At 36.4% G+C, this 16,158-nt stretch overlaps 1 protein-coding gene across 1 annotated transcript; it reads left to right on the plus strand.

The window, feature by feature from the left end:
- Positions 1 to 1,079: 1,079 nt before the first annotated feature.
- LOC140138037 (uncharacterized) lies at positions 1,080 to 15,425 on the plus strand. The gene is made up of 9 exons (XM_072159877.1): positions 1,080 to 1,429; positions 2,259 to 2,385; positions 4,271 to 4,309; positions 5,449 to 5,530; positions 6,154 to 6,251; positions 7,050 to 7,108; positions 7,340 to 7,372; positions 10,340 to 10,450; positions 11,384 to 15,425. Exons 1-9 carry the CDS (start codon positions 1,085 to 1,087, stop codon positions 12,002 to 12,004), a joined length of 1,515 nt encoding a protein of 504 aa, XP_072015978.1. The 5' UTR covers positions 1,080 to 1,084; the 3' UTR covers positions 12,005 to 15,425.
- The last annotated feature ends 733 nt before the right edge of the window (positions 15,426 to 16,158 follow it).

A 16,158-nucleotide genomic window follows, 5' to 3' on the forward strand; every position in this document is an offset into this window, starting at 1 on the left:
AGAGGGATTTTGATAGCAGTTCCATTAAAAAAAGCTGCTATCGTCATGAGACTAAGATCTAGAAACACCACCGAAATGCTTTTTGGGGGAATTTTGCTAGCTGAATCTTTTTGATGTAAGTCAATCTTTGACTAGATGTAACTTTGTTACGGAAAGTGCTATGACAAAAAGGTTTTCAGTGTTGGCTTTCTTTACTCAAGGGCTTTAATTTGATATATAAAATGATGCAGTTTGATGGCAAATTTGAATTCACCTGGCATACCTAAATAAAGTCGCTAATTTGGCAATAATATTCAAGTTTGTAATCAGATTTTACCTTTCTAAATAAAATGAAGCACTTGCGATGTACGGTACCTAATTCCTTCCATGAATCCATTTTTTGATATTATTTCAGTTAGTAGTTTTTGTCAAAAATTGCATGAATATCAGACGGAACATGGATTTTAAGCTTATAGTTATTTATACTACAATGTTTTGAGTATTGGCCGATCGTACAGTCATCTCAAAACGAGATTCTACTCGCAAAGCTCAGTGTGTGTTGAGTGAGCATACGTCTGTCAAACGCATGCTTTAATTGCCGCGTACACGTTGCAAAAACCTGGCATCTTGCTAGAAAAGCGCAAGAAACAAAAATGCACTTTTTGCGCACATGTTTGCAGGGAGGACCTCGTTTTGGTAACAAGATGGCAGGTCCGTGCAAAGGGTGAATATGATCAATATCGCGATATGATCAATATCGCGATAAATTTTGCTGTGATATCGCAACATGGAAACCCCTAGCGATGCCCACCCTTCCTTATCGCCATTATTATTTATCATGATAAATGTTGGTGGTGATATCGCGATAAAGAAAAAGTGCCAATGAACAAACTGTACAGTACCTAATTTGCATTACACTCCTTACAAAGGATTCTTGAACTGTGCAATTGTAGACTTAGACTGCTCGCTCGCCGAAGCGGGTTTGACAAGTGCTGGATCATGCGGTCCAAGAAAACCATGTCTATTGCCATTGTTTTACACTTGTCATGCTTCATCAATTTCTATTCTATTATATTCATATTGATATTTTTGACAGATTGTGAGAATGGAGTGTTATCAAACAACCTGCATCGTCTGCCATTCATCCAGACCAAACAGCTCTGGCTTTCATCACATTACTTATGAGAGGACTAAAGAGAAACCAGATTACCCATCTCTGGCAGAAAGAGTCTGTAAAATTCTCAAGATGGATGACATCCATATCTCACAGGGCTCACCGTATCCCCTCGTGATGTGCTCATCATGTCTGCAAGAGATGACACAAATAGAGAATGCTGCAAAAGTCAAGAAAAAGTTCAAAAAGTCTTTGAAGAAGAGTCTTGATGAGACATTAAGTGTTGCTGGTTGCAGAAGGGAGAGGAAAAGATCGGGTCAGAAGTCTGGAGACAAGGTCAGTACCAGTACATCACAAAATGAAAATTCCACCCTTTTATTGAACACCACAAATCAAAATTACGCCCTCAATCTCTAATGACAGATAAAATGACATATTTTCTGAATACTTTAATAAAATGTTTTGTTTTAATAGCCAAGATATTGTCCCCATGGTGACCATATGATTGATTGACTTATAACAATGATGCTAACCACTCTGGAACATGGCATTAGCTGCAGGAGTGGTTATTAATTATGAATATTGTTATAAGTTTAAAATGTGCTGCGCAATTAGGGATTTTGGGGCTAAAAACAGGGCAAAGTTACATTTTGTGATGCAATTGTAACCAAGTCAAATACTGCTCAGTTTATGTCAAATTTTGCTTGAGCCTGGTGACCCAAGTGTGTTGCCATGTAGAGCGACCATTTAAACATGCAATAAAATTAAGAACCTGAAGTCACTTGCCCATTTACACTATCTAATAGTAGTATTTAATGTGGCTCTCATCGGATGAGGTGACATTACAATGTACAGCTCACAGTGTACATGTATATTTGTTGGGGCAAAAATTATCACCTTGGCCTCAAATTCAAGCTAAATATGGCATCATGTTTGCAAGTGAGTATCTCTGCTTTGGCTCATGAAAACCCTCTGCAGACCTGTTGTCTTAGTTGTTGCACATGTGTGATATTTGTGACCCAAGGGTCAGTCTACTTTGCATTTAGATAATTTGCTTGAAAAAGAGATATCTAAGAACCGTGATTGATATAATGGCTACATTTCTCAAAGTAAAATAGTAGGTCCTCCCGAAAATGTACTGAAATAGGTTTGTTTTATTTTTCAGACAAGAAAAGAGAGGAGACTTGAATGTAAGTTATCAGCATCAGATTTGGAGCTGTGTGTGAAAGAAATGGATGAATTGATTACCCATATACTGCAAGATGAACTCAGAAGCAAAAGCAAAGCTTCTGGTAAGGAAGAGTAACTAATTGCTGACAAATTTAATTTGCACATTCATGCATTGGTGGTTTACATTATGTAATATGACTGTAAACCAAAATGCATCAATATTAGGTTAATCGCTGGGATCATGTTCCACCTTATACTGGACAAACTTCAGTTCTTTGCTTTATTTTCATATTTAATGACTTTCCAATATGTGACACCAGGCTTCCCGTTAGTGTGCGTCATTGCGTCCAGATGCGTATTTTACAAATTTGGACGCAAGTTCACATGGCTAATCAAGTATTTTGCGTCCATGTCACATGCATGTGGACGCAGACAAAACTTCGAAATTTAATCATTAATTGATGATAAAAATAAGAAATTTGTATTCTTTTATATTTTTAAGATAATAAAAGCCCCAAAATTTTGACCCACCTGCTAAGAATTGAAGTAAATTCTGCAATATTTGTAAATGCAACGTCAGGAAATCGTGCACTTTTTGCATGCTTTCCTAACGATCGTTGTTTGATGGCATGGGGAAGTCCCGATTGATTTGTTTACAAGCTGAACACACGTGCCGCTAACGGGCGGTTAATGTTTATTTAATTATTTATCACAACCTGACAATATTCAATTTTTAATATTTTAAGTTTATTTTCTCATAAATAATCTAGGTTTCCTTTATTAGTATTATTGTTACGATGAATAAAAGCAATTTTAAAGACAAAATTCAAATGATAACCCCTTTTCGTATTATTTGTGGCAGCGCACTAGTTTTAGCTTTGTAGCATCAACAGCACGTTAATTTAAAAAAAAGAAATGCGGAAGTAAAATTACGAACGAAAATTTGTTCCAGATTGACAGACTTTGCTCATGTTTTTGCACCTGTTTTTGACCACCCTTCGACCCCAAACTGACACAGAAATGAGAAAAATTACCATAGCGAATGGAGATGGAATGTCACGGCGAAAATGCACTTTTATTTTTTTTAGCAATCAACATTTGATGAGGTGTAGACCCGGGGTATGTGTGTATCGTCATAATCGTGAATTTCAGATGGACGCACACAAATCTGTCTGGACGCAAGTTTTTGCAACCTCGTCAGCAAACTTGCGTCATTACGGACGCACATTTTTAAAACCTTAACGGGAACCCTGTGTGACACAATCAAGGGAAATGAGTCCCTAATATTGATTTTGAGGGTTTGAGATATTGGCAAAGAAATGTTAAAATTCTTTTGTTTAATATTGTTTGCAGTGATTGATAAATTGACATAACTTTGCGAAGAAAAGTTGTATCAACAGGGGGTTTTCAGGTTTTGAAAGCTCTAATTGTCCTCTTTATAAACGTATGTAAAACTCATTTTCGACCAATGGTCAACATGTGACTCATTCTCCTTGATCATGTCACATATGTTGTTTCCACATTGGTCACAATCCTTTACCTCCAATTCCCCCATGGAGTTTCATGCTAGTATTTCAATCCCTTTTGATATGATAACCAATAATGTGCATTTGAATGGCCCATAGGACACTTTTGTTACTGGGTTAACCCACTTACGACATTATGAATGTTTTGAGTCATCCAGTATTATAAAATAGACAAAAATATGAATTCGTTGGTGAGTCCAGAATTTGATTCATATTTGTGTCCACTTACACATATTTTGGCTTATAAATCCAAACCAAACATCTTTCAACCCTAATATTTCACAGGGCTAATAATAAATAACAATGGCTTCCCAATTATTCCAAAATGTCCATTTTGATGGTGAAAAAGTAGGGAGTACATGTAGGCAGTTGATCAGACCATCCTTTAAATAAGTCAAGGATGTCTTCATTATTTCATTTCAATTTTTCGACAGAAAAATCATTTTTCATATGTTTGTTTTGTATAATTTTCCCTTAACAGATTCAGGGTTACTTTCTACAGAGCTTGCAATTGTCAAAGGTGAGTTTGATAAATTTCAGAAACTTGTTTTTAACATTTGGTCTTCCTAACAAGTATAAACTGGAAGATTATACTGCTGAATGTAGAAAGCAAACGTTTTAAAAGATTTGGAGAAAAATGGACTTTTTATATGTTTCAGTGTTATTCCATGAACAACTCCAGACAGGGTTGTTGATTTTTTTGATTTTGTTAAAAAAATCAGATTTTTTTTATTTAAATCGGATTTTTTTTATTTAAATCGATTTTTTTGATTTTTTTAATTTCAAGAACTGCTATACCCCATAATAAGTTCAAAAGAGACCAGTGGAATGCTAAACATATGCACAATACTATCAGGTATTTACAAAAATTCAAAACATGTTTTTACATGTGAAAATTTCAAAGAAAAAAATTTGGCAAAAATCATGAGGAAAAACCTGTTGAATTCGCACCTTGGAGATGAATTTTTAACAAAAGATAAAGTGACATCATAAAGGTATTTTGATTGTATCCAAAGGTTGTAGAAACATCAGGAATGATGTAAAACAGTCAAATTAAGAAAGAAATTAAGTTATATTTTTCAAAAATGGTAAAAAATGAAAAAAGTTGATTTAAATCAGTGATTTAAAAAACAAAATCAAGTGATTTAATTCGCGATTTAAATCACTGATTTAAATCGATGTGATTTAAATCAAACAACCCTGATTATTGCATTGTTTTAAGTCCTTAAAGGTAGTGGTTAAAACTATAGTACATTGGGCTTCCTTGAAGCAGTGAGATCAGTACGTGCTCCAGTGGGCACAGTATTAAATCGCATGCATTGACTCAAAGAACTGGCACTATTCCTGAACCACAATTGCTTTCCAAACAGGTTTCTCTTCTGCATTGCTTTCTTGAAAGTCGGAATACCTTCACACTACATTTTTTGGACTAAAGCGCATTATAACAGCGCTTTAGATGGGTATTCCGGAGTTATGCGGAAATCTTCTGCCTCCAGTCTGACTACAACATATATGTGAAAAAATACTTAAATTGATCCAACATTAGAATACATTGTCCTCTGATCACCATCCTTTGGAGTTTGATTGCCTGTTGCAAGAGCTGTTTGGCGAGACAAAAACAATAAATAAGCTTTCCACCAATATGTTTCCCTTTTGCAGAAACATTATGTGAGATGGAGAAAGAGATTGGCAAGTATGAGTCAACAAAGGCATCAGGATCAGCTAAGCATGCAAGTGAAGGGTAAGTTCAAATTATAGCTTTATGGGGAGCAGGTTTTTCATGATTTTAGGAAAATAGTGATACAAAATATACTATCTAGAAGTACTTTTGTTAAAATTTGTTAAAATTCAAGAGTCAAGATAGCAGTTGCCAACATGATCAACAAGTTTACACCAGTAAACAAGGTAAAATACTGCCAAATTATGACCCCTGAAGGCAAATAAAAGGAACAATTAGCAAAATATTGCATTTTGTTCCTTATATCAGATTGGCTGCAAATTTATGTCTAATTTACCGTAGTGAATGTCCGACAATCGTCTCATGGACGCAACCATCAATACTATATGTTGTGTGCTTGTTCCAGTTTTAAAGTTGTAGAACCAGGAAGCATGGTGAGATGAAAATGACTGGCAATGGGTAGAGGATAACAACAAAAATTGTTTATTCACAAAATTAAATCACAGCGAAAATGCCAGACATTAGTGATTTGTGAAAAAAAGTACTCACAAAATTAAATCTGTTCACAGTAGTTCTTTGCCTGCAAAGTAATGATGAATTATACTTTGGGTCTTGAAACATGGCAATTTTATTTCATAGAACATGGCGATAACCTTATTCATATGTGTTTATTTCATCTTGCACAGTGTTATCCGTGAATTGCTGATGAAACACAGAATCACACTGGAATACAAAGATAAACTTGTGCAACATCTCAACAGAATGATTGCATATATATCCAAACGTAAGTAACATTGTATTATGTTTATACCAGTTTGTTCAAATTTCTTTACTTCTGCCCGATGTTCAGGAAATAGTAGCTGTAATGTAATGTACTGCAGTTTGTCAGTTTGATTTTAAGATAATGATATTTTCCTTGAAATTACACCCAATGTGCAATATGGTCACAGCAACGCCTGCAATTTTTCTTAAATATCCACTTTTTACACGATTGTAGCACCCTATGATGTATTTAAATTCCCCGTGAAAGACTAAGCCTGAAATGTTTTAATTTAATGTAAAATTAGATTTTTTATAGTTTATATCCCAAGTTCCCAACCATCGGAATATGGTATTATCGTACCCTGCTATTGAATCATTGACTTACACTAGCCATGCATTATTAAGCAGCTTTAGGTTATACATTTGTTTATGCCTCCATGCATGAAGCTTCATAACAGGATGTTCAGCTGATCGACCTCAATGCTCATGCACATTACACGCAGTGGTGGAATGAAATAGCGATTTTCTGTTTCACCTCTTTTGTTTAGCCTGATTGTGAAAACTAACAATATTTGGGAAATGATAAAAATGGAAAAACATGTAAAGATACCTCTGTGATCAATCTGGTGTCTATAATCTGTTAAAAGGTGCCTTTTATGTGTTAACCATCTCGTGTACATGCATAACGTCAAGCGTGTGGACCTTGAGGAAAATAATATGTGCTGGACAGTTAGCAGTACATTTAATTTCTAAAAGGAAATCTGCAAAATATTATAGTATTATAGTATAGTATAATGAAGTTTTGTCTTTATCGTTTCAGACAAATCCAATTTTGATTGCAATGCAGATGGTTTACAGAAGTTCTGTAGAATATTAGAGGTGAGAATGTAATAGTAGTGTATCTCACAGTTTTGACAAAATGGAGTTATTCCTGCCCATCAAGGCTCATATTTAACATTTTATAACTTTAATATTTATGTCTATAACATTTATGTCCATGACTCAAGGTGATATTCTAATTCATTCATAATGGTAAAACCACTAATAAATTTTACGTTTGTTTTAACTAGCAGCAATTATTGAAACTTTATTATATTTTTCCCCATACAGGTTGTTTACAGACAAAAATCAAGACCTAACGAGGTAAGAAAATATAGAAGAGGAGATTGTTTAATTTCAGATCAGACAGTGTGATAGTGGTAGAGGGGTTCCCAGGAGTATATATCAGGGGTGTGATTTGTCAGGATTTATCCTGATTCCAAGATTTTTTTGCCTTCCCTTCCATGTACGTGTATGTTATCATACGAGTTGGGCGCAGCCCAACGAGTGTGATAACACACTTATACATTGGTTACAAACATATATCAACTTGTACCCCCTCATTATCACTGTAATTGATGTTATGGCTCGAAAATCATAACATTATTCACAGGTGGTCTGATAACACACTTATACATTGGTTACAAACATATATCAACTTGACAGGTGGTCTGATAACACACTTATACATTGGTTACAAACATATATCAACTTGTACCCCTCATTATCACTGTAATTGATGTTATATTCACAGGTGGTCTGACAGTTCTGTGTGTTCCTGTCGTGTGCTCCCAACGATTATCATTGCTGGAGTGGATGTTATCGAGATATCACGATTATTATCGCTGGAGTGGATATCAGATATATTCCTCCACTTTCAGCACACTCTTTGAGTGAATTTCCTCCGTTCATATCACAAAACACCGCATACCAATGTATAAAATAAAGTATAGGAAACATGTGATTGGACCCATTATGGCAAAGTATACCATAAATACCTCCATATACACATACACATAAGAATCCATTATTCCTGTCAGTTTTTTGAATAATGTAATCATCACATTATTACATAATATTAGATATCAGGGTTGGCATGTAGACAAAATCAATCTACAGTTCCCTTCCGTTATACAGATATCTGTTTTTTTGGCTGGAAAAGCTGCTAAAAATACTTCTGGATTATTTCCATGCCTTTATGCTATCCAGTACTTTCCGGTTTATAGCCATATCTGGGCATTAGCAGCATGAAGCTAGCATCTTGTAGAGATTGCCGAGAGGTTTGCACACAGATAGCTATTAACATCCTTACTGAAACAAGCCCAAGGGATATGCACAGGGAGAGCATTCCACATGCTGGCTATAGATGTTGTAAAGGTTACAGATTGTCAAAGTCTAGGATCTGGGGTTTGTATGTTTGGCAGAAGTGTTCCAATTTCAGTACTTTTAATAACCGATCAACTTCTAACTTGGTATTGTGATAGTATATGGTGGCCTAATCTGCTGTATAGTTTTGTGCTGTGTTATTTGCATATTTATGAATATTAATGAGCTTATTTGCATATTGTATATTATTTGTATTTACGCACCTTTGTGTGTGGGCCACCTTAATTACGAACAGCTTAATTCTAGTTTACACTAGATCTGTCAGTGATTAATTCCATCAATAACCAGGGGGGACTTTATTTTTAAAAGATCAATTCCTGTAAATTAGGAAATAGCAAATAGGTGATACTGTTCCTTAAAGGTCCGTAACCCGATCGACAGCATCTTCCCCCCGATTTTTTTCGTTGTTGATGAGGTTTTGGTATCACATACTAGCTACTATTTTTCTCATACTATCCTGAAATTTGACGCTCCGAGTCGATGTATTTCCGGAGAAATCATGAAACACAGCGGTTTTACAGGCTACCAGTTGTTCGCATTTTACACGACACGGGAGTTTTGGGTAGTCATAGAATGAAATCGGAATAGATTCGGAAGACTTCACCCCAGTACCAATTCGTCCGCAAAAATACATCAAATAGGCCCCCTAATGTCAAACTATAGATGGCGCTATAATGATATAAAACAAAAATAAAGAAATACATAAGAGGCGAAATAAATAAGGAAACATGACCTATATTGTCAAGCATGATACGAGGAATATGAAAAAAATTATGAGAGCACCTCCCCCCCATTAAAAAATTAGTTAAAAATAAAACAAAGAAAAATCATAAATATGTAAAAATGTGCATCATATAGCTAAAAATAAAGAAATAATTATAAAGCGAAGTAAATACAGCATGGGCTATCTTGTCAAGAATGATAATGAGCGCAGTGATATGTAATGTTTTTTAAGATTAATCAGTATGAATAGAGGGTGTAAAAGTGTACAGGGGCGAGCCGGTTTTCAGTGCCAAGGCGAACACTTCCTGTTTCCACCGGGACATGCGCTCGGCCGTTGTTTCGGGATGCCTGACCAGAATGCAATTCACGCGTACCAGTGTATTGGCATGCTAATATGCTAATTATTCATATTTATGCTGAAATTGTTCTCGTTTTCTCACATAGATTGATAAAGGGGACAATATTTGACATTGTATGTAAGTTTGAAGAGAATCCATATCCTAAACCGATAAGGTTACCCCCCTTTAATCTAAAATCCTGTCATATGTCAAACATTCAAGTATGAATATATTTATCAGCTGATAATAGGCGGGAACAGTTTGGTTTACTGCTTGCGTTAATTATGTCCTATAACGTTCACATAATTTACAAAAGCGTGAGTCAAATATGCAAAGTGCACTTTGCGTAGGTGCTGCGCCCCCGGGGGGGTCACTCCCATTGTGGCCTGTTCACCATCCGCGATAATCAACTTTTCACCCTAAACAAGGATTTAACCCTTGGCTAAAACAATACCCTAAACAGGGATTTTATTCCTTGCATCAAATTTCATACCCTAAATTTCATTTCCGCGTATTAGCAATTGCAATTTTGCTACCCTTTTTCCCAATATTTCATGTTTTTGACACCCTAAACGCGTTACGCGCATATCGTGCTTACCCACGAAAAACTACCCTGTTTACGCGTTTTCATTATGGCGGATGGTGTACAGGCCACAATGGGAGTGACCCCGGGGCTGCGCCTAACTGAGTGAAAGTCATATAATACATCAATACATGATGTTATGAGTCCCACATAGTACAAGCTGATCATAGTATAAACCTCTGGTTATTTTACACCCTCCCCAAAAAAACACGAATGAAAAAATATAAAGATGTTAAATTCCTGATGATATTTATTGTGCAGGGTGGTGATATTGGAGATGACAGTTCCAGCATATCTAGTTCATTATCAAGTATGTCATGCAGTAGTATCACAACCAATCTCAAGCAATCAGTGGATAATATATTCAAACAGGTGAGTACATGCTAAAACCTAAAGATATTAGAATCAAAGAGTACCAACTCTGCCATGTTTGCATGTCACCCATGGAGGGCAAAATAGTGTACCTCCCACAGAATTAGAGAAGGAGAACCAGGACTCGACCGCCATCTTGATACAAGCATGGAGCATAAATTGGGGGTATTTCGGTTTCCTTTGGAATGCGCTCGAGACATTCGTTGTCATGCAAGCGGGGCATGGATGATGAGCGCATTTGAGAGACGCACTTGATGCGATCTGGACGTGAGTACTAAAACGCTTCAGATGAGACGCATAATTGTTTTCGTTCGTCACCACACACCGTCGGCAAGGACCCGAATACCCCCAATTTTCTCCCCATAGCTGATGGCGTGATTGTATGTGGCGATATAGGGAGTCCCGGTTCTCCATCTCTAATTCTGTGGTACCTCCTGATTATTTCACCATGCCCGATATACTTTGATTTAAATTACGTGCTTGCTTAATGTTCTGCTTGTAATACATTGTGCCAAAGTGCTGTATGCAAACCCTGTAATGCTCAAGCTTAAAGACACAACTTTTGCTGACAAATGCTGGAGGTGCACTATTTTGCTCTCAATATGTGACAAATTAAGATGCCGGATTTACCATAGCATTACGTACTGGGCTATTCCGAGTTGGTACTCTTTGGGTCTAATATCTTTGGGTGAAACAAGACCGCCAAAGCTGTGCAAACATTTAACTCAAGTACCAAACAGAAATCCATTCTGTCTACACTACTGTGTAGATAAAGCCAAATGGACTATAGATGGTGCGGAGGTGAGAAACTTGCCCTGAGCAAAGTGGGTTGTTAAAAAGAAGAATAACACAACCTTAATTTTTTCCAAAGGTTTTGTCTATGCGATTGTCTTACCTTGTAAAAGTAACTGCCTGTCAATTTTTCTTCCACAGACTGCAGCTCAGATTGCCAAAGCCTGGAGAGAAACAAGTGACAATATACAGGCAAGAACTGACCACCCTACCTCAACAGCAGAACCACAAACTGTAGCCAAAGAAAAGCCTCTACCAGTCACTACAGAAGATGAAGAGATGGTGATAGGTTCACAGATGCAAAAGATTATCAATGGTCAAGAGAATGAGGAGGAAGTTATTGATATTGAAAGTGTAGGGTCAGACGAGAGCAACGAGGAGGAGCAGGTTGGTGATCAAACCAAACCTGGTGAAGATGATCAGAATGAACCTGCTGAAAAGAAGAAGGTGGATGATGGAAGCGGTGAGGCTTCATCCTCATCATCTAATGCGATGATCATTGATGACGATGAGGATGAGGAGCAGGAGCGATTGAAGCAAGCTGACCTAAGTAGTAAAGTGAAAAAGAACCTGTACCATCATCTCAAGTACCATCATCTCAAGATGATATTCTTGAAATTGAACAGGCCAAGAAAGATGCGCCTGTCCTCATCTGTATCGATAGCGATGATGATGACAACAATGAGGAAGAGGAGGAGAAAAAGATTGAGAAAAGTAGTGGTGATAACTCACTGGAATCATTCCATGAGTCAACAATGTTGAGTTATGAAGAAACACGATGGCAGCATCAACGTAATAATGTAAGGGATGATAGCATAGACTGCTTCATCGTTCCACCAACAACTTCTTCATTTGACTCTCCTGCATCACAAAACAAATCAACTCATCAAAACAACTCAAACTCCAGATCCACTGGAAAGCCAACAAGGTATTCCAGCGTGCAAGGTGTGGTGTACGGTGATATGATAAGTCCGTCTCCATCAGCCGGGAGTCAAAAGGATAGAGCAAAACAAAATGTCTCAAAAGAAACTGAACTGCAAGCTTCTTCATCAGTGAATAAAGTACCAAAGTATTCCAGTGTTACAGGGGTTGTTTTTGGTAGTATGGTCAGTGGTAGTCAACAGAAACAAGACCAGCCAAGACCATTTGGTGGTATGATCAGTGGTAGTGACCAACCAAGGCCATTTGGTAGTATGGTCAGTGGTAGTCAACAAAAACAAGACCAATCAAGACCATTTTTTTTCAAGCGGCATACTAGTTCCAGGTCACCTGCCAAATGGTCAGACCATTTTGGACACAGTCAACAGAATTTTGGTGGGTTTGGAAGAAAAGGTTTAACTTTGGCAACAATATGAAGCACAAGAAACAAAGAAATCAATATCAAGGTGCTCAGCAGGGGAATCCAAATGCAATTAATTTTAACAGGAAGAATCAGAAATTTCAATTCAAGCAGAAAAAATCTAAACAGTATCCAGCATTTAGAACTGGTGACACTTTATCCGCAAATGAAAATCCAGGTACTTCTTCCAAACTTGATATTATTCCTGTGATTCCAGGGAGAATTACCCAAACACCTGCAAGTGTGCAAAATAAGCAAGGAAACCAACAAAATCCTGGGCAAAATATTCAGTCTAGTTCTTCTGCTCCAACAAACCACCCCAATAAACGGAGATTCAAGTTTAGGAAAAAAAGCAGCAACTTAAAAGCAGCAACTTAAAAGCAGCATCATTATAATCCAGGTAGCAAGCCAATGCTTCCGAAGCAACCTTGTGACCAGGGTAACGCTCATATTAGGACTTCAGGGGGTATGCCCCAAGGTGGAAGATCATCTGGAAGCAAACCAATGGTTCCAAAGCAACCTTGTGACCAGGGTAATTCTCATGTTAGGACTTCAGGGGGTATGCCTCAAGGTGGAGGATCATCTGGAAGCAAACCATTGCTTCCGAAGCAACCTCGTGACCAGGGTAATCCTCATGTTAGAACTTCAGGGGGTATGCCTCAAGGTGGAGGATCATCTGGAAGCAAACCAATACCTCCAAAGCAACCTCGTGACCAGGGTAATTCTCATGTTAGGACTTCAGGAGTATACCTCAAGGTGGAGGATCATCTGGACAACAGAAAACCAGCCAACCACCTGTTATGCAGGTGCTGGGTGGTTCCTTCCAAACTTTAAATGTTAAAGCAAAGTGGTGATAGAAAACAATGTCAGCAGTGATGTGATGGTGAACAGTGTTTTATACTTGGGCCAATCAAAGAGTTTTTTGATCTAGTGGCCAAATTCAAAGCATTGTTGAATGTCAGGCCTAAAAAATTGTTTGATTAGCGTAAAATAAAAATATTAGGTTGGTCAGTCAGGATTTTTTTTTCTTTTTTGAATTTTTTCTCTTTTTACTATTTAAGTTGTAAATTTAGTTTGATAAAGGCTTGGAACTTTTTTTCCTCTTTTTTTTAATTTATTTATTTTTATTTATAAAAATTTTTATTATTATTATTTTTATTATTTTTTTGCAAAATAAAGAAAAAAAAAGTCAGGGTCGGGTTATGCCAATCAAACAATTTTTTAGGCCTTATTTTCCTACAAATTCTTCTTGTTCGGACAATTTTGGGCAATAGAGGGACAACTGTTGATGAATATTATTTGAAGGTGATTAGTAGAATATTGAAGACAAAAATCAGATGTGGCATGATACAGCTGTATCATCTGTAAAATATAATATAGGGTAAATTTTATGTACTTCCCATGCAATATGTGATTCTTTTTTAAAAGAGATTAGACTTAGCTATGTGGCCACTTCATTCTTTGTACAACTATAAAAAGCCTGTAACACATAGGATCATGCGTTAACATGGCTTTAACATACAAATGCGTGTGGGTTTGAGATACACATCTTCTTTCCTTGTTTTTACCAGTTTGTTTGATAAGAATGCACTAAATCGTGGACTACATACATTTGACAAAGTACAGATTGTCTTGTGTCAACATTGCACAGATTGATCATACTGCCATATTAATTTCTACTCCGAACTATCAATTTCATTTGAAGCATTTCTGTGAAGAATGTGATGTTTTAAAATCAAGAATGTGCTAAAACTTCTCAGGATCATATTTATGTAGCTTGGATATTCAAATTTGTCTTTAAACAATTATTGCTTTATTCTTAATGAGCCTTATATATATATATGTTATTCCTGTGATGTTCAATGCCCCCCCCATTTTAGAGGTACACACAAATGGATTTATACCCACAAGATGGCAAAAGAAGAAATCACCTTTTATTATTTTGTTGATTTTGATGTTTGTTTTAATTTTTATTATCAAACCGGCAAAATGAAAGACGCAATGAATTGTAAGTTATAACACAACAGCATAATTCAAGCAAGCAAAGCTTGTATAGCTTGAAATTTTTATTTGTAATCAACTCAGTACAGCTCACAACACTAACTGAGGATTTAGTTCAAGAAGGTTGTATCTGCAATAGCTGCCATATAAACATTTGACAATTACTGCATTCTATATTGTACACATATGACACCTGGCAGCTATTGGAGATGGTGCCTTACGCTGTTTCTCATTGATGTGTATCTTGCAGACTTTTAGTTGCAATACAATTTGTATTATTGTTATGTAAATATGTACAGGGCCAGTGGAATATGCAATTTCTAGTAATTTATTGCATTTATTTATACAGGTAGTTTGTTTACATATTTATATGTTAATGCAGTACTTGAAATAAGGGTTCTTTAAATTTATGCAGGCCTGAATGTGAAAGTTACACATTGAAGGAGGATCCTAGCATCCTCTTTTTATGACATTTTTCAGTAGATAGCCACGAAAAAAGCTTATTCCCAAAATTTCAGGTGATTCCGATTTTGTGTTTGCGAGTTATGCATGATTATGTGTATTATTACTGCTCCATAGGCCACTGTTGTAATTTCATTCTGGTACACCAGAACAAAATTCAAATTTGACGATATTTTTGCTAAACGAATTAATCTGCAAGAAATTTTTGGTATATAAATATTATGTAGCTAGAGGTTTCCAGTGGTATAAAAATCTTTTTGAAAAAAGTGAGGGGATGAGGCTGTGGATCACTAAATGCCCTTTTTAAGGGATACATGAAGTGATCTCCATTTCCCCCAAATTTGTCATGCTTTAAATGATTACCAAGCAAACACAAAAAAGGTTTTTACAAGCCGACGACGAATGTCGGCTTGTTCTGTCTCTTCTCAATTCTTCTTTCTTCTTTCTTTCTTCTTTCTTTCTTCTGGCAACCGCAATCAACTGCATGTAGCTCCATGAGGGATTGACAGATTTCAACCAAAGTTGACCCAAATGACCATTGGGCTAGGCCAAACCTTCCATTTGACTTTGACCTCGCTGTGACCTTTGACCTAGCTATAATAATGGTCAAAAATGTGATTTCACAAAAAATGCTACTCCTTCCACAAATTTCATGCAATGATCATGTGACTCATGCATATGAATCAACATGTGGCAGTGCTTAAAACTTTCTAAAAAGAATTGAGGTCAAAGGTCATTAAGGGGGTCATTTCCGGTCTGAAAGCTAAAAATATTCAAAAAATCACTGTCTTTACAAAATATATAGCAGAGAGTCGCCATTAGCACACATGCATTGCTACTAGCCAGGGTCTTTAGGATGCCTACAGGTTTGGGGTCAAAGGTCATTAAGGGGTTACTTCTGGTCAAAAACCAAAATGTTCAAAAAATTTTATCTCAAAATGTAAACAGACCAGAATAATATAACCAACATACATGAATTAGTGTTCCCTGATGTATGCATGGTATTTTTATTTTGGGGGTCAAAGGTCATTAAGGGGTCACTTCCTGTTTTTAGCTGAATAACTTCAAGAATTTTTATCTCAAGAACTGAACATGTTAGAATTTTTAAATTAAA

Source organism: Amphiura filiformis, chromosome 17, assembly GCF_039555335.1.
Source record: "Amphiura filiformis chromosome 17, Afil_fr2py, whole genome shotgun sequence".
Lineage (NCBI taxonomy): Eukaryota > Metazoa > Echinodermata > Ophiuroidea > Amphilepidida > Amphiuridae > Amphiura > Amphiura filiformis.